The 27089-nt window shown below is 42.5% G+C and overlaps 4 protein-coding genes across 5 annotated transcripts; 1 reads left to right on the forward strand and 3 right to left on the reverse strand.

Annotated features, from left to right (window-relative positions):
* Nucleotides 1-234: 234 nt before the first annotated feature.
* On the reverse strand, nucleotides 235-6183 carry sephs3 (selenophosphate synthetase 3). The gene is made up of 8 exons (XM_071918717.2): nucleotides 5793-6183; nucleotides 5025-5128; nucleotides 4138-4245; nucleotides 3754-3908; nucleotides 2815-2905; nucleotides 2533-2632; nucleotides 2128-2340; nucleotides 235-1694 (listed from the first exon to the last, which is right to left on the reverse strand). Exons 1-8 carry the CDS (start codon nucleotides 6067-6069, stop codon nucleotides 1444-1446), a joined length of 1299 nt encoding a protein of 432 aa, XP_071774818.1. The 5' UTR covers nucleotides 6070-6183; the 3' UTR covers nucleotides 235-1443.
* Nucleotides 6184-8110: 1927 nt separating this feature from the next.
* On the reverse strand, nucleotides 8111-18029 carry ikbkg (inhibitor of nuclear factor kappa B kinase regulatory subunit gamma). Of its 2 annotated transcripts, XM_071918700.2 has the most exons (15): nucleotides 17675-18029; nucleotides 16951-17091; nucleotides 16477-16742; nucleotides 15882-15956; nucleotides 15599-15700; nucleotides 15070-15255; nucleotides 14287-14348; nucleotides 13156-13258; nucleotides 12396-12511; nucleotides 12071-12223; nucleotides 11634-11706; nucleotides 11391-11525; nucleotides 10620-10756; nucleotides 9743-9822; nucleotides 8111-9512 (listed from the first exon to the last, which is right to left on the reverse strand). In XM_071918700.2, exons 2-15 carry the CDS (start codon nucleotides 17087-17089, stop codon nucleotides 9322-9324), a joined length of 1818 nt encoding a protein of 605 aa, XP_071774801.1. In that variant the 5' UTR covers nucleotides 17090-17091; nucleotides 17675-18029; the 3' UTR covers nucleotides 8111-9321. The 2 variants fall into 2 exon arrangements, with proteins under 2 accessions (XP_071774801.1, XP_071774802.1); XM_071918701.2 differs by lacking the exon at nucleotides 15599-15700.
* A 60-nt stretch (nucleotides 18030-18089) lies between these two features.
* On the forward strand, nucleotides 18090-21684 carry tmed4 (transmembrane p24 trafficking protein 4). The gene is made up of 5 exons (XM_071918715.2): nucleotides 18090-18245; nucleotides 19470-19570; nucleotides 19664-19789; nucleotides 19937-20083; nucleotides 20257-21684. The coding sequence occupies exons 1-5, from the start codon at nucleotides 18107-18109 to the stop codon at nucleotides 20404-20406; spliced, it is 663 nt and encodes a 220-aa protein (XP_071774816.1). The 5' UTR covers nucleotides 18090-18106; the 3' UTR covers nucleotides 20407-21684.
* Nucleotides 21685-21760: 76 nt separating this feature from the next.
* Nucleotides 21761-26312, reverse strand: plpbp (pyridoxal phosphate binding protein). Its single transcript, XM_071918714.2, has 8 exons — nucleotides 26210-26312; nucleotides 25304-25411; nucleotides 25169-25204; nucleotides 25005-25080; nucleotides 24195-24335; nucleotides 23950-24092; nucleotides 23304-23402; nucleotides 21761-23073 (listed from the first exon to the last, which is right to left on the reverse strand). Exons 1-8 carry the CDS (start codon nucleotides 26297-26299, stop codon nucleotides 22906-22908), a joined length of 861 nt encoding a protein of 286 aa, XP_071774815.1. The 5' UTR covers nucleotides 26300-26312; the 3' UTR covers nucleotides 21761-22905.
* Nucleotides 26313-27089: the final 777 nt, after the last annotated feature.

A 27089-nucleotide genomic window follows, 5' to 3' on the forward strand; every position in this document is an offset into this window, starting at 1 on the left:
AATTAGAATACTCATTGTCAAACATTTGCTAACTGATATACGTTTTAGTGAATTAAATAATATGAAATTATACTAGTTAGTTTTGCTGGAACCCCCTCAATGACCCCTGGCAGTCCCCAGACCCCACTTTGAGAACCACTGACAGGTGTATTTTCTATATAACTGTTGAGCCAAACTACAAGATCAAAATGCAGTTCATCTGCACAATACTCATTTCCCACACCCAACAGCAAGTTAAGTATGAGTTGATGAAGGTTTTATTGATTGTGAAAAGCAGGGAAATCTACAAACACAAACAGCTTCAGACCTCCAGCAAGCAAGGCCGACCCCCATCCGAAGGCAAACATCCACGCCGCCTGCCCCCACTGGCTGGGGTTTACAAGGCAGAGCTTCATAAACAGGAGGAGGGAGGGACTTGGTGCTGGACAGCCAATCAGCTGACAGAGAAGGCATCCCGAACGCCGCCCGTTTGTCCAGAGAAAGCTGCTCAACCCTCCCTCTGGGACATGTGGGCGGAGCCAGGTGCCACGGCTGATGGACCATTTTTTCCACAAGATACATTCACCAACATGAGACATCAATATCAACCACTTCAAAAAAGACAAAAAAAAACCTATTCCCCTCCCACACAGCCACACACCCCTGTAACACTCAATATGATGATAAAACACACTAGGGCTGCAACTAACGATTATTTTCATTGTCGATTAATCTGTCAATTATTTTCTTGATTAATCGATTAGTTGTTTGGTCTATAAAATGTCAGAAAATGGTGAAAAATGTCGATCAGTGTTTCCCAAAGCCCAAGATGACGTCCTCAAATGTCTTGTTTTGTCCACAACCCAAAGATGTTCAGTTTACTGTCATAGAAGAGTAAAGAAACCAGAAAATATTCACATTTAAGAAGCTGGAATCAGAGAATTTTGACTTATTTTTCTTAAAAAATGACTCAAACCGATTAATCGATTATCAAAATAATTGGTGATTAATTTAATAGTTGACAACTAATCGATTAATCCATTAATCGTTGCAGCTCTAAAACACACACACACACACACACACACACACACACTTCCACTCATATTTTCCATCATTCACTGAATTTGGCAAGTAACTTTTTGGAATGTTTCGTCTTTGCAATTGAAATAATCACTTTTCAGAGAATACTTTTTTTGCATTGGGATAAAATGTATGCACACAGTTGTCTGTATGGAGTAAGGAAAGGCAAAGGGGGGCAGATAAAAGTAAAAATGTATGATAAATAATGCTGTCCATTCCCATTCTCACCAGCAGAAGATGATGGTGATAAAGATTTTGAGTTTGCTCTCAACCTTTTTGGCTGAACAGGGGGATGAGATGGACAGCAAGAGCAACACACACACACAAACTCACTCACACACACACACACACACACACCAGAGTGTGTCAGAGGGGCAGTAGTGTCTATGACAGATTTGGGCTTGGGGCAGGGCTGGTGGAGCTGTTGTCGTGATTGGCTGCCTGGCTTCCTCGGGGCGGGACCTCGATGATGCGGGGCTTGTCGATGATGCGAGCGCGGCGGTCACCTTTCTCTACGATTCCGATGATCCACGCCCCGCCGGCCGCCCCCTGGCCTCCGAACCCGGAGCCCTGGCTCTTCATCTCCGAGCAAAACTTGGCCGCCTGCTCTCTGGGCAGACACACCAGCAGCCCACCTGCAGAGAGGAGGAGGGGGAGAGAATATTGGCCTTTTATTAAAAATCACATATCAGCCAGTCAATGTCACCCACTTCCCAATATGATGGAGATTATTGTCTGATTTTCTGACAACGGCTAAGGAGTTACTAAACCACCTACAGGAATATCATTAGTATGGGTTTTAACAAAGAGTTAAGTGACATGATGGTCTAAATGCTGTTTCAGAGGCTTTTCCATCCTGTTACAATACAATTCTGGGGAAACTCTGAATATTTGTCATCTTTTGGCATGAAAATTGTCAAATTTAAAGATACTGAATATGCACCTTCAGTTCAACATTACTGATATCAGCTTTCTAAAACCCATATCTACCCATAAATGTTAACAATAAGTCAACTGTTACTACTGAAACTGGGCAAATATTCAGTGTGTTTGTCTATGTGTTCATACCAGAAGTCTCAGCTGACGTGCCCTGAACCAGGTTGAACAGGTTTCCACAGGCTTTGCTGATGGCGGCCATCTTGGCTATGATTGGCAGGTTGTGGATGACGAAGGCCACCTCGTTTCGCTGCTGCGCTGCCAAGTTGTTAGCGTGCCCCAACAGCCCAAAACCCGTCACGTCTGTCGCCGCGTGGGCCTGGAACCTGTGCATTAGGCCTGCCGCTGCAGACACAAACACAAACACAAATAATAATAACTACCTTACAACTATCTAACTTTATTTGCACAACACTTTTCTAAATCAAAGTTTACAAAGTACTTTACAGTCAAGACAAAAAAAAAGTCAGACAACTTTACACAAGAACAGGACAATGGGAAGACCTCAGGATACATTGCGCCCAAACATTCATTTACCTGTGCGGTTTAGCGTTGCCATGGAGAACATGGCTTCCTGATAGGCCTCTTTCACTTCCTCCTTGGTGACGACCAGCTTGATCTTGTTCCACCTTTCCGGCTGGCGATGACAGAGGGATGGAAATAGAGATACAGTTTCAGAGAGGTGCAGAGAAAAGGGAAGGGTGTCAAGTGTCAAGTGGAAAATTCAATCAACCTTGAGCACAGAAATGTTTCAATAACATGACGTAACACCTGCACTGGAAATGTTTATGTGAGCAGAATTTGTATTGACTGGCTGACCTGGTCGAGCCACTGGTGAGCGTTGACGGCCACCTGCGTCCCCAAAGGTTTGGTCAGAACCAACACATCACCTGGTACAGCACCGTCTGGCCTGGAACACACACACACACACACACGTTTTACAGGAGGCTCCTGTCAAACTATTCACATGATTTACACAACATACAGTTGAGAGGAGATAGGTCAAAACAGCTGACAAAAGGCTGCTGTGTTAATGCTCAGACTTAAAAAGAAAAATCCACCCTAAAGCACTTTAAAACTGTTAAAGCTATTGGTGATGTATCTTGCATTTCTGGGTTCACTTTGTTGTTTGGAGGTCTATTTCTTGTTTCTGAAGATATCTGGCCAAACATTGACGTTTGACATCACATTGAGATATTTCCAGTGCAGCTACAGTGGAGTTTGATAGTAGAATAAATTAAAACTCTCTAAAACATCAACGGTAAACATCAGGTTTTGGTGTCAGTCCCTCAGAATCAAAGAGCAAAGGATTCTTTCTAGACTCAGCATTTTGGACCGGCATTCAACAATCATACCTCCACCTCATATCTCCACTGACAGTAGCCTCAATAATGCAAAGCAACCACAAGACATGTTGTGTTTTGAGTAACAGGCATGGCAGTGATCATAGACACACCCCAATATTCACAAACTAGTTAACCAGCTAGTTGTATTTATATGCCCATATGCTCACTTGATTAAATGCAACAAGTTCAAGCCTGTTCTCTGGGGGTTGTTGAAAGGCAACACTTGATCACAAAATAACTCCTGGAATGCATTGAACATCACAGATTGATGATATCCAACAGTGTAAGAGTATCTGAAGGTGGAATTTTCATTTAATGGAAGCTATTTAATTCAAACTGAGAAAAGCAAAATTACATTTTACTGTTGTAACAGACACACAGGGTCATATCAACAGAGTTATAACAAACTCACATAATGAACTCGTTAGGCTGGCAGACGACTGAAGCTACTCCTCCTACGATGATCCAGGGGTTTACCACAGTCTGGCCGCCCGTCACCGAAGTCCCTCCCTCCTCTGCCGCGTCACGAAACCCTCGCATCACCAGCGGCATCACACGCTCACGCTCCTGGTTCACACATGCACATACAGAAAATCATTTGGAAATCATTTAATCAAGGAAGGATGATTGATTTCAGCTAAATTAAATCAGCATATACAGGAGAAAGCCACTAGGCACAGCTCTGATATTCGTCTTAAGGTGGATTAGGAGTGGAATTACGATATTGGCATCAATAAATACAGGAATGGTCAACACCCACAAACACACACACACACACACACACACACACAGCTACCTTCTCATTCATCTTCTGGCTGACACTCAGCAGCATCAGCATGTTGTCACAATCTGTGATGCCCATGGCGTAGAGATCACTGAGGACGTTAGCACACGCTATCCTGCCCTGAGAGAGAGAGAGAGAGAGAGAGAGAGAGAGAGAGAGAGAGAGAGAGAGAGAGATGAAATAGGTGAAGTCATGCTGCTTTAATTGATCCCATGAGGTGGGCAGGCACAAGTTATAACACATCTGTGTGGTGATTGTATAAGGGATGAAGGATCACTCTGAATAAATAAGTAAGACTCTCAGGAGGAATCTCAGGAGTTTCTCCTTTATACTGCATTTGTCACTCTGCAAACTCACATACATTGAAAAGGTAATGCAATTGTAACTGGACAGTTACATGCACACTTTGCACCTTTTCCTACACGCATTCAGCAAAGAGGCGGAAAAGACTGCACTAACAATTACTGGGGAAATAACTAAGAATAAAGTATCGAGAAAATGTAACATGTAACAGCTACAGATACTGGAATAAGAACAACAGCAACCCAAACCTGAAATAGCTTCCACTGCCACACAAAATAAATTCCAGGGGCACATCAGTAGATACACATTTATAAAAATGTGTGGAGAACATGACGATTTCTACACACCAAATTTGATGAATCGTATACAGCTGCCCAAATACAATAATGTGTGGATGTCTCTTGCCATGTTTTATTGTTATTTTCCATGACAGATTGATAGACTATTACTGTAAGTTGCTGAGCAATTTTTCCACAACAGCCTTACTTCCTGCATAGTATTCCACTGAACAATACTCATTTGAATGTGTCGTGTTTCAGCATACTTTGGCGGAGTGCTTGAGGTTTATATGAGGGAAACTTCTGCCAATAACTCACCATCATGTAAGGATCCTCCACCAGAGGGTAGAAGAAGTCTGTGGTCTGGACTAGTGAGAGCCCCCCATGCCTCAGCGGTGTCACACAGGAGTCCATCCCTATACCTGGAAACACATCACAACACTCACATTAGGGAAGGCATGTCTATGTGCCTGCACACCCATACCTTGCTACTACAAACCATCATTCCATTGATTTAATCATTTCCAGCTCCCCACATGCCTAGCCACAGTTCTGACCCTGACAGTGCAGTAAGCATTTCCACTTATATAGACTTGCAAAATGTCTTAACTTGTAAAAACGTTTATAGTTTTACCAATAAAGAAGGTGTGATGAACTCTGCACCCAAAGCATCATAAACATTCCTGCTGAATCATAAGTCGCCTGGCAATTTGACAACTAAGTGAACTTCTGTCCACTTATTAGCTAACAGTTCATAAGCAGTAACAACGTTAGTCTATTTATTTGTATGTTAACACGTTGTATAGTTACACGAAGGCACGAATACACGAATATTACTATGTCAGTGCTATGTTGACGTTTAATTCGTCCAAAGCTGTGCACCTGTCAAGTGAAGTGCCATATGGGTTAGCATGGTTAGCTACAGCTAGCTAGCAAATTAAGCAACCAACAACCTTTCCTATATGCATGTTTGTATGGAACAAGGCTAGCTTAGCTATGCTAACTCCAGACAGCCTTGCTGATGTAATGTTACATTTTAACGTTACAACAGCACCATGCATGACTGGTGGTTCCCCTCTGCCTTACCCAGTCGAGGGCCCGGCAGCTGTTGGCCGAACTCCGAGGCTTGGTCTCCGGCCTTCCCTGCACCGGCGGACCGGTCGGGCTCCAGTCCCGCCAGGAGTTTGAGCAGAGCCTCCTGCGGGACCTTGCAGCCTCATCCCTTCAGGTCCGAGAAGGCTGTGAGACGGAACCCACGCTCCAGGCCGTGCTCCTCGGGTTTGAAAGGTTTGTATCCGGGGGGGAAACACCCCTCGGTCCCCATAGCCTCGGCCGGCGGGGTCGGGAGAGTTGAGCCTGACATGTCTGTCTGAAGAGGACTTCAAACGGACAATGCCGGTCGCGGTAACCGGTAAATAAGACGCACGGATGAATGGAACTGCGTCCGGTGAGCGCCTGCCTAGAAGCAGGAGAGCAGGAGACTGGTGTAAAGCCAGCCAGAATTAACACGAGACTTCCGGTCGCAACTAAAAATAAAACCCCTTTTTGGCGAACATTTGAGAGCACAACGTACCAAAATGACAGCCTAGCAAATTAGACCTCCCATGGGTCAATGAATACATTTACAACTGTGACACCCTGAAGAAGGCTGTTTGGTATGGAAGCCCGTTTCCGCCACCTGTTAAAAAAAATCTGGCACTTTTCTCTTTTTTTCCATCATGAATTGAGATGCTAAGTCATTATTATGAGATGCTAAGTCATAATTATGAGATGCTAAGTCATTATTATGAGATAGTATCTCATAATTGAGATGCTAAGTCATAATTATGAGCTGCTAAGTCATTATTATGAGATGCTAAGTCATATTTATGAGATACTATCTCATAATTATGAGATGCTAAGTCATTATTATGAGCTACTATCTCATAATAAATCATAATAAATCTCATATTTCTGACCTACACCAGCCACTTTATCAGGTACACCTATCTAGTAGCGGCTGGTCATCTGTTGCTGTAGCCCATTTATCATAAGGGCCAACAACTTGTGTGTTCAGATGCCCTTCTGCACTCTACTGTTGTAAAGACTGTTATTGGAGCATTTGTGGCCTTTCTGTTAGCTTGAACCAGTCTGTCCATTCTCCTCTGACCTCTGACCTCTCTCATTAATAAACTGTTTTTGGCCACAGAACTGCGGCTCCACTGGATGTTTTTGGTTTATCACACCATTCTCTGTAAACACTAGAGACTGTAGTGCATGAAAATCCCAAGAGGGCAGCTGTTTCTGAGATGCTGAACTACCACATCTGGCACCAACAATCGCACCAATCAGTCAAAGTTGCTTAGATCACGCATCTTGCCCATTCTAATGTTTGGTCAAAGAAAAATAATCTCATAATTATGAGATGAGATAGTATCTCATAATTATGACTTGGCATCTCATAATTATGACTTGGCATCTCATAATAATGACTTAGCATCTCATAATTATGACTTAGTATCTCATAGTAATGACTTAGCATCTCATAATTATGACTTAGTATCTCATAATTATGAGATAGTATCTCATAAATATGACTTAGCATCTCATAATTATGACTTAGTATCTCATAATTATGACTTGGCATCTCATAATTATGACTTAGTATCTCATAATAATGACTTAGCATCTCATAATAATGACATAGCATCTCATAATTATGACTTAGTATCTCATAATAATGACTTAGCATCTCATAATAATGACTTAATATTAAGTCATAATATTGAGAAAAAAATTTCAATTCATGATGGAAAAAAAGAGAAAACTGCCAGATTTTTTTAACAGGTGGCGGAAACGGGATTCCATACCTTGGACCTTTCTTCTTTTTTGAACATTTACAACTGTATTTATTTATTTATTTTTTCCAAAAATGTAATTGTCATAGCAGCGTACAGGCCTGAGCAAGATACACAAAGACTAAAAAAGAAAACTTGCTAAAAAAAATGACTACAATCGAATCGATTTTAAGTGTCAAGCCAACCTTATATTTTGAAGGCGAAATTGTCTGATTTCCGGTCTCACTCTGCGTATCACTGTCTAACTTGACGAGACACGGGAGTAGAGAGCGGTTGTAAAGCACTACCATCTCTCTGTCAGGTGTATCCTGCTATTTTTTTTTCTTAATCGACCATTTAATTGTTGCTAGTACTATTATGCAATATATATTGCAAATTCAATGCAAAATATAAGCTTAATTCCAATTGCATTGAATATTGCCGTTCAGATGAAGTTGTAAAGCGAGGCAGTGGAAAACGATGCATTATTGTTTCCCCCGCATCGTTGTAAATGGTCTCTTCCCTGTTGTACTACTTTTTAGTGACGTTGCACTCAACTGATTAAAAAATACCCAATCGGAGCAGGCCTAATTAATAATTGATATTTATTTCGTAAATCTCCAATAATACAACAATTTTAAACGATATTCTTTGCACCAAATAATCTATAATTACAGACAATATTCACACAAACGGTGATGGAACCTCAATGTGCTTACATTCTGATAGATAAATAGGTGCCACAGGTAAAGATAGACAGAATAGGGGGTTGGGCACAATAATAATCTCTGTGGGATGGGGGTCAGGTCTGGGATCAGGGATAAAGCAGTGGTGCAGTCAAAGGTGTACACAGGCACAGAACACAGAGAATGGCTACCTTTTTCTATAAGTATATAGAGTATACCCATCTCTAATACATAATAATACATTAACAATGTTTTGAGGTAATGTAGACAGGCAACATTTATGACAAAAACATTTTTCAATATACTTTTATTATTTAAAGCTCACTAGGTTATTCACATTGTTTCTTTCGCAGTTACCAATTGCTGTCACTGTTGTGGGAAACAGTGCGCTTCTGAATTGCCACATTCTTTTTTTTTGCATGTGTCATCACCTTCAGCCTAATTACTACTGACACATATTACGGATGGTGGGGCAAAGAATACCCACCTACTCCACAGTATATAGACACCTCCTCAACTGCCACTACACCGCTGGAGTGAAGAGGGGACAAGAAAAAGGGGCTGAGGCGAGAGGTCGGGGCTAATGTACATACACAGACGGCAGAGACACATTCACACATGCATCTAACAGTCTGCCGTCTCATAGGCGAGGGAGGGAGGGAGCAGGGAAATGAAAGAATAGGTGGAGGGGTGAAAGCGATGCCAGGAAAGGGATGGATTCGGGCAGAGGGGGGAACGAATGGAAAAACTACTGCAGAAGATGAATACATGGAGCGGCTCTAGGAAAATACCGTGCCGATTAACTGGTTGTCGTTCTTTTCTTTCGCTCCTGGGTGGGAGAGTGCTCGTCCTTCCGTCTGATTGCCACTTGTCTTGATTCCATCTTAAGTCAGATTTAGATCTGTGTCAGATCAGAAATGTGTGTGTGTGTGTGTGTGTGTGTGTGTGTGTGTGTGTACGGCAGAGAGAGAGTAATGTGCAACTGCCATACACGTGTTTTTTTCAGGTTGTGCCCAGAGCTGGGAGCAGACACGCTGGACATTGAAAGTATGTATCTGTGTGTGTGTGTGTGTGTGTGTGTGTGTTGGTGCACCGGTGTGTTGAGCTCATGTGTTACTGTATACAGTCCATGACGTGTATCTGCAGTGTGTCCATATCTGGAGCCTGGTACTGGCACTTTGGACAACATAAGTCTGGCAGCTCCTCGGCTCCAGCCACCCCTCCATCGCCGACTGGTGGCAAACCCTGACTCCGGAACGAGGAGGGAGGGGGCGCCGTGTTGAAGCCTGCCCCGGGGAACGCACCTAAGGGAGAAGATATAGGTCAACAAACACACACGCTTTGTCAGGAAGTGTGTTTGATCAGGAAGGGATTTGGAAATGTTTAAATGTGCAGCATGAGAGACAGGAGATACAAGATTCAATCAGTATTAATAAATATGATAATTTCACATCCATATGCACAAGGCAGCAAAGGAGTGTGTGCATGTTATTTTATGTGTGTGTGTGTGTGTGTGTGTGTGTGTGTGGTGTACCTGGTTGCGGGGGAATGTGTGGGGGTCGTGGTGGTCTGTAGTCCTCCAGGTGTCTCTGCTGCATCTCCTCCATGCGCGCACTGAGACAGAGAGGAACACATGCAACGTTGCTTCACCCCGATCATTAAACGTCTCTACATATCAATATTACACACAGAAAACTGTAGACACTGCAAATGCATCTCTGCTTCGCTCAGTCGGTCATTTGTCAATATCCACATTCAGAGTGCCTGAACTCAAGAATAACAGAAGCAGGGATCCTTTTATTCCCACTGCACTTTTGAATACTTAATCTCCATATGCACCGATGCAGCCTTGTGTGATTGCAAAAGAACTTTGCATTTTGCACCGACAAGCACATTTTTTTTTTACATCAATTTCCTATTGCCACTCTCTCTGGGGACATGGTACATCATTTGGTGATTTGTTCTGTGTGGTTTTTTTTTTTAAACCCTTTCAGCAAATCAAATTTATCTCGCAGGACATTGAAGATTTTGAATGAGAGTTGCCATTCTTGACAAAGTGCTGACAACCCTGCTCTTGATGACAGTGGCAATACAACAAAAGTCGCCTCAAGATGCTGACATAGCATCTGATTAGCAATTGAGATTGAGGGCAGGGAGAGTAACTCAGCACTCAAGCACAATAAAACCCTGAATGTGGACTGAGGTGAACAGACAGTGAGATGCTCCACTCTTTAGGACTTCTTTCAAATGACCAATTAGAGTGGAACAGAGCAAAGAGAGACTCAGAGCTTGTGACTTGCCTGGTAGATTGACTGCTGCATATGCTTTATTCCACACTTCCGCACTCGCTGAGGGTATAAATTTATCGTATAATGGAAATGGACACATCTCGGCCTTTCATTGTTCTTTACCGTGATGTGCCTTCCCGTTTCAGCCTGTCGATCTCAGCCAGAGCTCGAGTCAGCTGATCCTGCAGCTCCTCCTTCCTCTGGTGCAGCTTCTCCCTCGCCTCGCGCTCTGCAAGGAAGTCCGCTCTGTAGATCTCAGCCTGAGAACACACACACACACACACACACACAAACATACAGTGAGAGGGGGGAAGAGATATTACTTTATTCCCTGACAGTCTTCCGTTTTGCTTCGCTTCACTGTACCTGTATTACATAGACATGTTAAAACGTGGGTGTGGCTAATTTATTTGCATGATTGAGAAGTGATTCAGAGGGCTGGATCCAGGCAAATTGCTGTGCAGTTCAGAATGTATAATTAGGCAGAAAAAGGTATTTGTTTGTGATGTGTAAACTCGAGTGCATGTGTTTGTATCCCGGGTGTCTCTAAGTTTAATCAAGTTAAACTGAAGACTTTTTAAGACTTTTATATACCAGTTGGAATAAAAGACAAGATCAATTTTGAAAATGAAAACAGCTGTAGACCTATCAGAATATAGGTCTGCATGACCAGGCTGATTTCAAAATGGAACAAAGACACCAAGGCAAGATTAACAATACTTCCGACGGTTCCGAATGCAACATTTAGCTGCATTCAGAACCTTTTAAGACCTTTGAGTTTCCATAATATCATTTTTTAGGAATTTTAAGACCTTTTTAGGGCCTGCAGACACCCTGGTACCATGCCACATGCTGAATAGCTATGAGTGTGTGTATGTGTGTGTGTGTGTTTACCTGTGCGGTGAGTACAGGTATAGTCTCCAGTGAGGCTCTCTGCTGCTCCACCTCCTCCTTCAGTTTATCGATCAGATCCTGTTTCAGGGCCAGCGCTCTCTCTGCCTCCTCTAGTCTGCTGCACAGGTCTCCCCCCTGGAACACACACACACACACACACACACACACACAGGGACATAAAGACATTTATAAAACAATAAAACAAAAAATGATGAGGGTAGATAGATATTTAATGCCTTTTACCTCATTCTTCAGTTTTGAATCATAGTCCCTGAACAGACACGTGTAGGCATGCTGCAACTGTGTCAGTTTTTTCCTGAAAAAAAAATAAAAAAAGATTTGTAGCCGTACAGCTAATCTGTAGGGTGTGTGGTGTGTATGGCATATTGTATGGTTTGTATATGATTGATTCTCTACATGAGCATGAAGTGCAGTATGTGTGTCTGAGCTCTACATGTGCGGCATCTGATATAGCGTGTGTATAATAATGTGTACAATGATGTGTGTATATAGATGGGTGTATGCATTGGAATTGGTGCCTCCTGTGTGTGGATATGACATTTAATGTGTGCGCGGTTTCATATGATAATATCATGTCAGGGTTCCCACTGTGGCCCTATGACTTTCCATAACTAAGTCACAGTGTGTGTGTGTGTGTGTGTGTGTATTGGTGGGCCCACCTCTCCTCTGTGACGACGTGTCGCTCTGTCTTCAGGGCCGCCTCCAGGCTCTGGGTCTGCAGCAGCAGCTTGTCCACTGCCACATTATGCTGCTTCCTCTGCTGCTCCAGCTCCCGCTCTGCCACCTGCAGGGCCTCCATCTTACTGCACAGCCTGCACGCGCACACACACACACACACACACACACACACACACAAGCAGAAAGACAGATGAAACACACACAAACGCACACATGCACACCCACAGAGCGAAAAACGTCATCCACTGTATACAAGAACTTCATCACTTGCCCACATATTTACACGGGAGCGACAGAAAGACTTACTTGTCCTCCAGTGCTTTGCGTTCATGCTCGCTCTTATCCAGGCAGCTCTGTCTCTCTTTCAGCTCTCCTAATAGAGACGTTGCTTGGGCTTTCAGAGCCTCACAGTCCTTGGCCAGCTGCAAAAATACACAAAGTCAAACATTTAACTGTCTGCAAGCTGAGTTACTTTAATTTCCCTCATCTACACACTATGCTGTACATGTTTTTCAAAGATCAGGAACCACAGGCGATTCATAGAAGATCTAAATGGCTCTCTGTATTGTTGTTGGGAAATTATATCCAAAGCTACAGGCAGGTCATGCATGATCAGATATGCTAAATGAAACATGTTTTGGCCTACAGGTTAGCAGCATAAATAGCTTGTAAATGCTGCATTAGTCTACTCAATTAGGGTTGTACAGTTAATTAAAAACAAAAGAAAATGCAATTTTGACATTGCAAAGGGCGACAATATTTTCCCCATCAGAGGAAAAGGTGTTTGAGACAGATTTCTTAACAATGCATTCTGATGCTGCGCTGAACTACAAATCAACTTTTTCCCACCCAAAATGTTTTAACAAGAGCTGAAAAATAAATTATATAGAAAAAGCTGTGTCCAGATGCCTTGTAATTGATATCTAAATTTCAATATTGAGCAAACAAAATGACAATATGATGTCTTGTCAATATCATCAGTTTTGGGGTGTGACAAGGAAATGATTTTGAATGTGAGTGTCGGTAGAGAAAATGTTTGACAAGCACAGTTGTACGCGGTCCACACCTGGACACAGTCCTTGTCCTTCTGTTTGAGCAGAGCCTCAGTTCTGTCCCGCTGAGCTGAACTCTTCTGGAGGTAATCCAGCTTCTCCTCCAGCTCCCGATACCTACAAAAAAAATAACAAAAAACACATATCAGGATTCATAACTAGCCTAACATTTACATCTTAGAATATTAAAAAGGTTCAGACACAGGTTTTAACTTACATTTCAATATATGCAAATGAAAAATTGGATGAGTTCAAAAGAAAAATGGAATAAAAGTTCCAATTTATTTGAATAAATTTACAATTTATAGATTTTCCAGTCCATTTGGATGTACTGGTACGATATTAAAGAAGGTAAGCTGACTTAAGGCGGCATTTAATTCAATAATGTAGTGGCAGGAATTACACAGTTAAAGATAAAAGATTAAAATCCTACAATTCTATAGTTCAAATCTGTATCATCTTTATTAAATAATTTTGGATTTCTGTATTGCTGTGAAGTTACATCACATATGTATACCTTTAACATATTACCTCTATGATAATAAAGCCAGCTATCATTTCTAACCCAGGGTATATCATTACAACATATTACACTCCGAGAAAAAAAAGCATAGATAGTGCACAAATTAAAAAAGAAAAAGTCTAAAATTTGCATTGCTAATTAAGAAAATGAATGCCTGGAAGCAAAGAACAAACACGCATGAGAAAAATAAGGTCAAAAATAAGACACAGGCAGGTAGTGACAGAAATAGAGCGCAGGCAGGCAGGCAGGCGGGCAGATAGATACACAGTGAGAAACAGAAAGCCACACAGAGCCGTGGGCTCACCTGCCCTGTGTGGCCTGAAGCTGCTCTGTGAGTTTAGCCAGGCTAGAGCTGGGAGGAGGAAACCAGAAGAGAGGGAGGAGGAAGAAACATCTTAAGAGTAAGGTTATTATTTAAAAGAAAAAAGAAAGCATGCCAGAGTAGTTATTCGACAGAGGATAAACATCTGCAGATATCCAGAGAATCAAGATTAAAAAAGCAGTACTCATTGCCATAGCTGCTAATAACAACCAGTAGTTAAACAGGAGTAGGCACTTCAGTGCAGTTAGTCCCAAAACCATCGTTAGTAGCATTCTGCATTTGGGGTAAATGGTGTCGTACCAGTCAGAGGAGTGCTGTGCCTCAGAGCGATGCTGAACTACCTCCTCAGTAACACTGCATGCCTGCAAAAAAGATTTAGATTACTGACTGCCAGCTGATTCTTGTGTCTGTTGTCCATATCCATCAAAACAGTGTTATAGGTTTTTTTATTTTTTACATAGAGAAGTTATTCATGAGCAGTTGAATGGCTAAACTCTAACTGACACACTTGATGTAAGAGAGGGAAACAATGGTGGCCATTACAGTTGAATAGATCAGGGATCGGCGATGGACTGAACCCTGAAATTTCCTTTTTTGCCAACTTAAATTGAATTAAAATTATTTAGCTTACACACAGCCGGCATTTCCCAGAGCCTTCCTAAGGGTGTGCCGGTTTTGTCCCATTTGAGTGTGTTGTGCTACTGTTTCCTATTAGAAAATCCAATGCTACCTCATACTCATTATTTTTCTTGACTGCGAGGTCTTTACTATGATTTAAATAATAAAAATGCCCCTTCCTTGCGCATTTAAAAGCTGCATTTCACAGGTCATCACGCCTACACCCTGTACACTGTATGTGCCAGTGTATCTATTGTTACCGCTATTGTAGGAGTTCCCTTATTCTCTGTCTATTTATGTCTGTCCTGCTCTACTGTAGTACTGCAGGGTTTTCCAATAGTTCTCTGGGGGGTGGAGCAACAGTACAGCAGCAGCATGTAAAAAGTGGGACTTCTAGTATGGCCATATCTGTACCGATTGGTTTCCAGGGTGGAATCTGTACACGCTTGGATCAAAGAAGTCTACCTGCGCCTGGACCAGTTTGGCTCTCAGCTGGTCAATGCTGCGGCGCATTCGCTCCCTCTCTTTCTCTCCCTCCTCCCTCTCCCTCTCCAGCTCCTCGTTCTTCCTCCTCAGCTCCCTCATCCCTTCCTCCATCTTTTCTTTGTGGCTCTTCAGCAGCTGCAGGAACTCGTTCGCTCCTTCGGCGGGCTGCGGAGAAAGACGGGGGGGAAAGAAACACGGATGAACGGCTGCGGGGAGAAGCGCTGACACCGAGGAGCGGACGACAGACTAGACTCACCCTGGCCTGGAGGACAGACACCAAGACAGAAGTAGAGAGACAGCGAGATATGAGAGGGACATGAGAGGACAAACCAGGGTTTTAAAAAAAGGAAATAGACGGGGAGGTAACAGAGCGACGAATTTGTAGATATTAACAGCACAGACAGGCGTGTGTTAAGGCGGGGTGAAGAATCTTCCTAGAAGTGGGAAGGCCACAAACTGAGTGTCAGGGATCTGATTGGTGGAATCAGGATGGAGTGGGCGGGCTCACCTGGCTATTTTCCCTGCCCTTCAACCCCCCCCAGGCCTCTGAAAGCGAGGTGGGGGGAGTAGAGAGGACGCTACTCAAGGAGCTACGCACACTCGCATCGTCCTAGACACACAAACATACCCGACCGTTACACGAACAATGAACAAATACATACGTGATGAAGTCAATTAAGGACAAACGTAACAACTCAATTGAGTATGAACGCATGCAAGACGGCACCGGGGTCAACACCGTTCTCAACACCGTTCTCCTTCACACGGACACAAACACACACACGTCTTACCAGGCTGCGAGGCGGCATGGTCTGTGTGTGTTGATCGCTCTCCTCCGCTCTCTTCCTCTCCCGCTGATCTAGAGTCTGTCAGACATAACAGAGACATGAGTGAATATAAAGCATATGTCTGTTCGTTCTGGACACAGTTCTGTCCTTATTTACGTTACCTCTATCTGTAAATTTGACCATGTGAACAGCTAGATAGAAGGTTCATTTGCACATTTCTGTACATATGTTCTAAAAAAGTAAGAAGTTTATGCAGGGAAATGGAAATATAATATGAGCACAGAACTAGAAAATAAAAATAGACAATAAAAAAAACAAACAGTGGAAATAATAAAACAATAAAAGCAATAATATAAGCAGTTGTGGTGTTATGTAAACAATTTCAACATGTTAATAGACTGTAAAAGTAGTTAGTATGGGGAAGGATTGATGGATTACTAACATTTATGGAGATACAGTTGTGATTTACAGATGTTACTAACAGTCTTGACTGCTTACTTATTACTAAATATGAATAATCAACATAATGAGAAGTCTTGCAAGCCAATATGTGTGACATATTTGGGAGATGGAGAAGAAAGAAAGAAAGAAAACCGACCTGTGGTGCTTCGAGTGGCCCGTTCCTTGCCGGGCGGCCCTGCTGGTCTTCAGTCTGGCTGGAGCTGCAGCTGTGGTTCGAGGAGGAGCCGGGTCCGTTCACCAGCCCCTGCAAGGAGTGGTTCTCCTGGGCCAGCCTCTCCACGAGCTGCCGGGCCTCCTGGAAGCGACAGCTGAGGAATTCTCTCTCCTCTCTCGTCCTCCGCTGCCATCCCTCCATCTCCTCACAGCGCTGACGCAGCGCTAGGTTGCTCCGCCGCAGAGCCTCTGGAGGCCACAGATAGAGAGAAAGAGAAAATAGAGAGGTAGGGATTAATAGATCGATAAAGTAAGAGAGAGAGAGAGAGAGAGAGAGAGAGAGAGAAAGGCAAAACTTAAACAGATAGCATTAATACACAGAGATATGTTGTGCTTTGAGTAGATTAGTAGATTGTTGATTTATTTAGAAAGTTAGTTTTGAATTATTAAGCTCTACCTCTAAGTTGCTGGTTGTCTCCCAGCAGCCTGGTCACCACTTCATTGGCAGCCAGCTCTGGTGGGACCCTGAGGGCCCCTCCACTCTCCTCTCCTGCCATGTCCCACTGCATTGGGCCATCTGGTTGGGGCTGCACCATCCCTATAAACACACACACGTTATTATCCATATACACACCCCAAATAATCATTAATGTCTCACATCACTGTACAAATGCTAATGTCCACATTCATCATTGTATGCTGACACATGGCATACCACACCGACTGAGACCGTTACTTTCACTTTCAATTCAGTCAACCGTCAAAATCAATTTACAAGCTTATATTTGAGGTGGTCGGCTGGCCTGCTGATAAGCTTTCGCCTAATGAGTCTGTCATGTAGTGTTAATACACATTCTTGCGCTGTATAAAGCTACAGGTATCAATGAATAGGAGGAAAAACATTACGTCATCCCCAAAATACCACGAGGCAAACAGCTCCACTAAGAAACAGACACAGTTTATGTATTTGTTCACAGCAAAGCCAGAATCCAAACCATCAAACATCGGTTCCGTTTGTTGAAATGATCAAAGCTCATGGGTCACTCATCCTCATTACAGAAGGATGTTGTTTTCATGCCCGCCGCTATCAACTGAGTCAGGACAAAACCTGTCTCCAGTATACGACATTAAAAACCAACTGTCGACAATATGCTACACACTAGGTACAAAATTATCCTTACCCTTTCTGTTTCTTTCAGTTATGTTGTCCGGAAAGACAAGCAGGCAGGCTGTCACTCACAATCAACCAGGTAGTTAGCTTAGCAATGTAGCTGGCTAATGTTAGCTACCTAGCTGTTTAGCTAATTAGTTAGCTAGGATAACTTAGCAAACCAGTAGCTGGGTCAGCTAGTATTTGAGGCTCGTTGACTGACACACTGACACACAACGCTCTACATCAACGATCTGAGTATCCTCCGATAGGCATTTCGCCTAATGTTATGTCCTAATCCAGTGTGTGTGGGTCTTTTAAGATGGTTTGACGTTATCTGTCAAAGCCAAGGCGAGTGTTGTTAGCTCAGGAAATCCCCTTCCTTCTTCCGCAGTGGGAAATGACGTCACCCGGCTGCAGCAGCAGAGCTTCCTTTGCTGATGTGAGCAGAGAAAGAGGCTACATGATGCTCTCAGTCCCTGCAGCCGGAGTTATTTTAATATTAGCTTGGATTTGTCCAGGTTACGCACTCTATTTCCACATAGGAGAGACGGAGAAAAAATGCTTCATTGAGGAAATTCCAGACGAGACCATGGTCATTGGTAAGCTATTGTTGGGTCCTTAGCTAACCTAGCTAGCTAGTTAGCTAGCAATGCTACGCTAACTCAAGATTCAGCTGGCTCCAGCAAAGATGCTGCATTCAAGTCCTATGGGAATGGCCGTCAGAAAAACTTGACATGAAAAGAGTTCACGGTGTTCAAACTCGTTAAAAAGTCGTCCAGACACCATGATTTAAGACTTCTGCAGACTTTTGTTGCTCCTGACCAGTCTTTTCACACATCCACTTAGTGATACATTTGGGTTCATGTTTTACAGCCAAAATAAATACTGTGTCAACCACAAACTAAAAATCCAGTGATCAGTTATCTCACACCATGACATTGTAAGAGATGGTTATCAAAAGATGACACATTTGATTAAAATTACTCATTTTGTTGGTTTTAATAGAAATGCATATATCACTTCCTACACCTTCCCACATCCTTGTTGGTGACGTTAGAAATCTGGAATTCGTAGAAATCAGGGTTCATTGCCAAAACCCCGAGTGCACAAGTAGTATTTGCCACCTGAAATCTGACGTATTTTCAAGTCGTATTTACGACCTTAATGGTGTGATGAACGGTATTTTTAAGTAAGAAACTATCTACCATCTTTCCCCTGTGATATGAATGCAGTAAGAGACAGCTGGGCCCACGTAGCCTAGTTGAATCTGATTGCCCCGCCCACACCGCACATCCTGCCTGACGCACTGCTACAGGTGCAATGGCTTCAATAGTTTGTAGTTCAATAGTTAGTTACTTTAACCTACATGCCACATACTAACAGGGCTAAACACAAGTCACCCAGTGTTTTCTCACTTGCTGCCATCCTAAATCTAATTTTAAAATGGTGGTGTGTTATAAAGATGTTGATCTGGCTGTGGTATGTGGGACCGCAGTGGAAAATTGTCAAATGAGGCATTAGCTAATAGTGAAACTAGGCATTTATCTGTAAATCTGCATTAATGTGAAAATTACACACATCTAATGAAGACGAAGCGAAACTTTAATCTCAATATCTTTCTAATAATCTCACTTCATACTGCATATGTCATATTCTCATTCATTTTCCGTTGTCTCAGTATGTTCACCTGCTGTTACTTTGCTTCTCATACTTCTCATTCATACATTTACGCTAAATATGTTTTCAAAATGCTGGCATTATCAGATGCATTATGTTTAATAATACTGATGGCTTCTGTTTGTGTCGTTGCATCTGTTTTACAGGGAAGTACAGGACTCAGCTGTGGGACAAGCAGACGAATTCCTTCCTCCCGGCCACCCCTGGTCTCGGGATGCATGTCGAGATCAAGGATCCAGATACCAAGGTGAGGAAAGAAGGAGAAATATCAGGTATTAAACACACACGCACATACATACAAACATAATCTGATAATTTCTCTCTCTTATATCCCCTCCAGATTATCCTTTCTCGTCAGTACGGGTCAGATGGACGGTTCACCTTCACCTCCCACACTCCTGGAGAACATCAGATCTGTCTGCACTCCAACTCCACCAAGATGGCTCTGTTTGCAGGAGGAAAGCTGGTACGAGTCGAGTTGAGACATACATGGCTATTTGTACAAACTGGATTATCGTTTCCGTCCCCACAGAACACAAGCAAACACTCTGATTTTTTTTGAAATTACTCAAATCACACATTGACAATGTGTTTGTTGCATGTTTTGTTGCAGAGAGTGCATCTGGATATTCAGGTCGGAGAACATACCAACAATTACCCAGAAATTGCAGCTAAAGACAAACTCACTGAGCTGCAGCTGAGAGTCCGACAGCTACTGGACCAAGTGGAGCAGATCCAGAAGGAGCAAAACTACCAGCGGGTGAGTGAAAAAACAAAATGTACAAGTATACCAAGGCCTGTAATAGAAAATGGTTAGCTTCTGTTCCAACTAATTGATCTGTAATTCACTAAATCTCCTTTGAAAGGGGTGCATGTTGCTTCTTATGCTGTTAAACCGCTGTAGTGACTGTGTGTGTGTCATGTCTTCCTCAGTATCGTGAAGAGCGGTTCCGCATGACCAGCGAGAGCACCAACCAGCGCGTCCTCTGGTGGTCCATCGCCCAGACGCTCATCCTCATCGTCACGGGGATCTGGCAGATGAAGCACCTCAAGAGCTTCTTCGAGGCCAAGAAATTGGTGTAACGTCTGTTCGAGCGACATCAGGAAGCGGCCCGGACGCGTAATCGACAGACTTTACCGACCTGAAACGGAGAGACACACACCCGCAGCGCAGAAAACACCGGAGGAGAGACACGGCGTTGTTATCAGCCATAACGGGAACGCAGCTAAAAACCCAGTAGGAGCAGAATTAACCGAGACCGTTACCGATCCTGGGCAATTCTTTCTTTCCTTGTACATTTTTTAGATGCGCTGTTTTCTTTCCGTTAGAAACGACACAGTAGCACATCATTCCATTTGCCTTTCTTGTTGTGTTTGTTTCGTGTTATCTTGGCAACACTGAACATGTCATTTCCTATTTTCCTCTGCAAGAATAAGAGGAGAGGCACCATTAGCAACAGTAGTGAATTGTAATTATTCTTTGCCGTCATGCAGGAATGGAGATTATCTATTTATGAATGGGGATGTTTAGGCTAATATGGATAATAAATGAGTAGTTTGTTGGTATTAAGACTTGGGCAATATACAGAGAGTCTCACCTGCTTTTGTCACTGTGTTGGGGTTGCATATAGTTTTCTTATTCCAGGTATTGTTACTTCTATCTATAGACCTTCAGTTGCGAATATCATATTGGCCTTGATTATCTAGATATCCGTTCTTCTGCCTACTGTATATAGTTTTTAACTAGTGTCTGATTGCCTGTCCATTCAGTTAAGACAGGTCTGTAGATACAGTTTGTGATACCAGTCTTCTGATGACAGGATAATAGGTTGTAAATAAGTGTAGCTTATTGACTCACATGTTCATTTTCTAATGCCTTTTACACGCAGAGTGAATGGTATGCAAGTCTTCAGGCTCATTTTTTTCAAGGATGTTACCAAGTTTTTGTTTCAACAGTGTCATACAACTTGTATTATTTATTATGCAGCCATGGCCAACGTTTTACCGCTGAGCTCAAGCCAAATTTACCGCATTTACATCTGCTATTGCATTTAATCCAAGCTGGAAAGCAGTTTAATAATTTCGCAATTTTGTATTTTAGTTCCGGAATGGAGAAGGAATGGATTAGTTCCTCAAAATATGAACATTATCTGAAAAGAACATGAAGGTCAAGTGGTGGGTTCCTATCTTAACAAGGTTATCATTTTCCATGTTCAGATATTAAACCTGAATCCAATTTTCAAGATGTGAAATACATTTGGGCATTCAATTGTCTGAAGGTCTTATAACTTACAGATGTTTCACTTTTCACTTTTTACTGTGGTTTGGATGTCACCTCCATGTGCTTAATAAAGAAACTTTGGCCAAACTGTGTCCATATCATCTGTTTGTACCACGTTTCCCTAAAGAGAGAAAAAATTAGACAGTGAGTGGAAGGTATTTTCAACAATAAAATTTATTGCTTGGCTTCCCTCAAAGCCAGAATCCCAACAATGCTGAAACGCCTTGTTAAGACAGCAACCACATATCCAACCGCAAGGTTTGCAATCTTTTATCACTGACAATGAATGCACTTATCATGGTGACAGAAAAACACACTAATTTGACATCTTCGACTTTAAAGTTCTTACAATGGATTTCTTACAGTGGAAACCACAGCGACACTATCATAGCTGCAGTGTAAAAACCTACTCGAAAAGCATAAGACGAAATGGAATTGCCACTTTGCATAGGTTAATTCTTAATCTCTGTAATCTCCATCAGTGCACCAACAGAGTCACACCATAGCAATTACACAAGAACATTATACAGAAACAAAACACGTTGGCGTTCTTCAGATTTACTCTTGTAATTGTTAATATCAAGAATAGAAATTTGACCACACACCATACAAAATATCATTGACTCACAATACTATGTGTCATTATAAAGGGAGAAATGTTTTATTAAACCAAGTCTTTTTTTCTGTTTTTTTTTTGGCTGTAGAACAAAAAACGGTACATGTCACTGTGTGGACATCCTGACCTCTGGGGCACTGTACACAGTCAAGCACATTTCAGCACTGTAACATCTTGGGGTGTAAATGAGGAGTTGGGTAGAAAAGCTCACATCATCGCAACAATAAAATCCACACACTTCTTCACTATCCCATGTCTCTTCTGTGAGATAACTCCCTATTAGTTCAAGTCACCATGTTTTTAGTAGTTCTATTATTTGCACAAAATCAATAAATCATGTAATTAGCCTTGTAAGTTAGAGCACTACGGGTTAATAATACCTACCAGAGATACTACTTAAAAAAAAAAAAAAAAGATAAAAACATCTCTGGACTGAGTGCCACCCTTGATGCTCAACAGAACAAAAAAAAGGGGCACACAGAAAAAGTGAATAGGATTAGGCAAATACACTTTTTAACATCATTTAAGACATAATGCGGAAATTTGCGATCCTATAACTGCACGTGGCTTTCCAGAAAAAATTCCCCCTGCTCCGTCTCTCGGTTCAGTTTGTGTGCATGTTGTGAAGAGTGTTTTCCCCCCCCCATTTTTCTTAAAAGGTATTTTTAGGCGGGAGGTTGTGTTCTCAGTGTTCAGACACGGTGAGGTGCTGCATCTTCTTGGCGGCCTCCTCCGACACGACCTTTGACTTCTTCTCCGGGCTGGGGCTGGGAGTGTTGGCCGCGCTGTTGGGATACTCCCTGTTGCCGAATATGATGCTGCCCACTCGCACGTTGGTGGAGCCCACCTCGATCTTCAGCACGCGCACATGTAAGCAAAGGAAAGTACTTTAGTTCACACCCAAGACGGCAAAAGCGTGTTAATACTGAATTTTTGATAAGCAGCGGTGTCTATAATAAAAGAGTACTGACTGTGGTTGAATGCATCAACCACATAAATAAGATATGCTGCGTGTGCTTGGCCTTGTAAGAGCTGATAAATGAGAGAGAGAATATGAGAAAGAATATAAGGAGTGGTACTCACCGCATGTTCAAAGTCTGTGGACATGCCCATGCTGAGCTCCACATCCTCCACTGGCAGCTTCAGACTGTCACACACCTCCTGTCTCCGGCTCAGCAGCATCTAGGAGATGGACACAGAGTTTTGTGATTTGCATTCGTTTTTATTTGGGTTTATATTCAAGTTGGAGTTCAGTTAGTTTTCAAATGGGATTTAGTTTCTACTTTTCACAAATGTTTGATTGAAGTTTTTATTGTATTTCATGTTGTTAAAAGTTGTAGTGTTTTGACTGTCATGAATAAGGATAATGTGCAGTCCAGTGTTAAAAAGTATGCAAAGTTGGAGAATTTGAATTAGTTAGAATTTCATGGTATGTATCAATGTAAAGTTAATAGATGTGTTTTTTTTTACTCATTTCTAGATATAAATCTCACTTATACGTCGTTTTTTCATGTGCTCCAGTTTTTAAAAAAAATTTTGGTTCAGTTTACCAGATTGTTTTTAAGCCTTAATGTTAGTCTAAGCTTTAGTCAACTACAATAATCTTGGTGCACACAGGCAAACATCATGTTACAATCATCTCATCATATCATGTTATAATACACAATTAAAAATACAGTTGCCTCAAAACAACCTCCATTCCAAATCGTTTTAGACGTCTTGCCGATACCTGAAAGTCTGGGTTGGGGCCCTTGCTGAGGTCGTAGCCGTAGCGTCCGATGGTCATGAGTCCAGAGAAGTGCAGGGCGGTGCACTGGGACAGGATGTGCTTCACTGTGTTCACTGTTTCCTCTGGCGGTAGGCCGTGTTTACCTACAAGAAACATTCACACATCGGTGAAAAACTGATTTTTTTTGTGCATCATGTCTATCAGAAAGACAGAAGCGGTCGGTGAGGAAAGAGGTGAACACTAACTCTGTTCTCCGCTGGTGTTGATCTGTACCATGATCTTTAACCTCTGTGTGCCGGCTGCTCTGAGACGCTGCCACGAGCTGTTCACCTTGTCGGCCAGCTTCACCGAGTCCACCGTCTCCACCATGAACAGGTTTGGCACACCTGGTCCAGGTCAGGAAGAACCATGAAGGATGAGATCCAAATGCAAGATTTAAGATATGATTCATTACTTCACGGCCATTATAGTTAGCAGCTCAGACTTAATAGCCTCTGATATGGAACATTTTCCATACCACAATCAAACAATAAATGATCGCATCTAATGATAAAAGCATACAATCTACAAATAACAAATGACCACAACAAATAATGAATGCTCACATCATCAAATACTGAATACTCACGCCAAATAATGAAAGGCCAACCATCAAATAACAAATTCGATGAGGTTGTTTGTTAATTCATGCGTGGAGGGTTTTCTTTTCGACTTGTTCTTTTGTTATTTGATGGTTGGCTTTTCATTATTTGACGTCAATATTCAGTATTTGATGATGTGAGCATTCATTATTTGTTGTGGTCATTTGTTACTGAAGATTGTACCATTAGATTCGTTTTTTATCATTAGATGAGCATTTATTGTTGGATTGTGGCATGGAAAACATCCCATAATCTGCCGTCACATACAGCCACATCCAAGAAATACATGATTACGGACCAGAACCAGAAGTTCAGAGTTCAAATACTCAGTCGTCATCTGGATTAGTCTAGAGTCTGCTAATCCAGACAATAGTTTGGGGGTAAAAGTGGACAGGAAAGTTGACACATGCTCACCCAAAAGTTTGTTGACATTATTCTTCTGTAAATGGCCGATAAAATGCCACTTGATTTCTGGACAAGATTCTAAAATCTGGATTGGGACAAAGAAACACTGTGAGGAAATTGTCACTTGATAGAGGTGGAAACAAATCATACGGACCAAAAACACTTAAACCCACCTGAGGATCTGAAGCTTTGTCCACAAGCTCATTAACCTGGTGTGGGGACACAAGGATGCGGTCAGTCTCCATTTAACTTTTCCTTCCTTTCTTTATTGAGACATTAAGAAAGCTGGAAGGGTGTTTTCTACTCACATAGTTTTCTCCAAAGTTGCGCTGCCCTTGTCTGTAGGCCTCTATCACCATCTCCGGGGGCTTCGTCTTGCTGACAGCCACCAGGCGGGGCGGCAGGGCCGGCAGCGTCTGAGGAAGGAGGGGAGGAAAGAGAGGCAATGAAACATCATTTTTCATCTCTATCAATGAACGCATCAGGACAGGCGCTGGGTGTGTGATGCAGTGTGGTAGCCGAGGTCATCTTGCTCCAGGAGAACAGTGAGTCATCCCTGTAAAAGATCATACAAAACAATGATGAATCTGGTGATAGTTTCTGGCTGCTGCCATGTTCAAAAGCTTACATCATGCAGTCAACCAATGATTAAGACTTCCTCAGTTATAAGTGAGGCACACCTATCTGTGATAATTAAAAAGATGCTGTGCCATTCTTTGACCTAGATATCAACCTTGATGCTGTTTTCATGGAGGTTCATAACTGTAGTCTGTATATCTGTGCAACATGCGCATATATGCACTATGTACAGCACCTTTCTCAAAGCAGTGGTGTCTATTAATGAAGTTTCAGAGGTGGGAGGTTGGTCAAAAGCGTGGCCATGTAAATCAATACCCTACAACCAGCAGGCGTGCCAAAAGTGGCTTACTGACTTTACTAAGACTACATTTCCATGCAGAACCTCGCATGCAGTGTATGTGCAAGCCTCCGTTCGATGATCCAACGCCCACGCGTGTTATGCTGCGGATCAAATCCATGCTTGATGGTATGGAAGTGCTGCCACAAGCCTGAGTGTCTCCCATCCAAAGGTTGAAGTGTTTGGCAGCCTTACATAACAAGTCGTGCAGCCGGAGCACGACTTGCCTAAACCCCGGGCTCTGCAGTGGACTCGCGGCTGCGGGGCTGCGGAGCGAAGCCGCCCGGGCTGCTGTTACCTTGGGCCGGCGTGCCGCCGCCTGGTTCACCCGGTCCACCACCGACTGGAGCGCCTTTCCAACCTCCTCCGACATTCCTACTTTCCACATACCGTCAAACGACAACTACTGTGCGTAAGCAGAAAACGTCAGAAAACGTGACACCGGTGACGATAGTCCGCTTTCAAAATAAAAGCCCTCGCTGCAGAGGAAAAAGCTGATATATGCAGCTAGCGCCCTCTATTGTTCATACGTCAGCATTTTAATCTTGCTGACATCCAAGAATAGGTGAATGTCTGACACTGAATCACTACCAGCTCCAGGTGCCTCCAAGAAGGCTGGTGTGTGTGTGTGTGTGTGTGTGTGGGGGGGGGTTAAAAATATTTTTTCTACAGAGATTAATAAATTATCACATAATTATTACCCTCCCACCCAATCAAATGTTTGACTAAATTCTCATACTGAGTGCATTACATTTTGGAGCTTGAACAAGAACTGTGTGGCTTAATTTTGGCTCCACCATAGCTCTGTGGTTCTTAACCTGGGGGTAGGGAGATAATTTATGGGATAGGAAAAACATTTCTAGCATACATATTTATGTGTATTTTTGCTTTTTTCTTGTTAAATACTGAATAGTTTTAAGCGCAGTGGTTTTAAGCCTCTAGGTCTCTGATTTTGAAATGAAAATGAAACAACCTGAAGAGAAAATTATTCTTTGGTTTAACTGTTCTCCACTCTGCATTATGCACACTTGTAACGAGGGTCGCTAGTAGGCATCGCTTTAAGGGGTCACGAGCCAAAAAGGTTGAGAACCTTAGCCATAGCTAACAGCTCCAGACAGATATAAAACTAGTTCATATTATCAATTAAAGTATCTTCCCTGCCATTATACTGTACAACC

Source organism: Centroberyx gerrardi, chromosome 14 (assembly GCF_048128805.1).
Source record: "Centroberyx gerrardi isolate f3 chromosome 14, fCenGer3.hap1.cur.20231027, whole genome shotgun sequence".
NCBI classification, from domain to species: Eukaryota; Metazoa; Chordata; class Actinopteri; order Beryciformes; family Berycidae; genus Centroberyx; species Centroberyx gerrardi.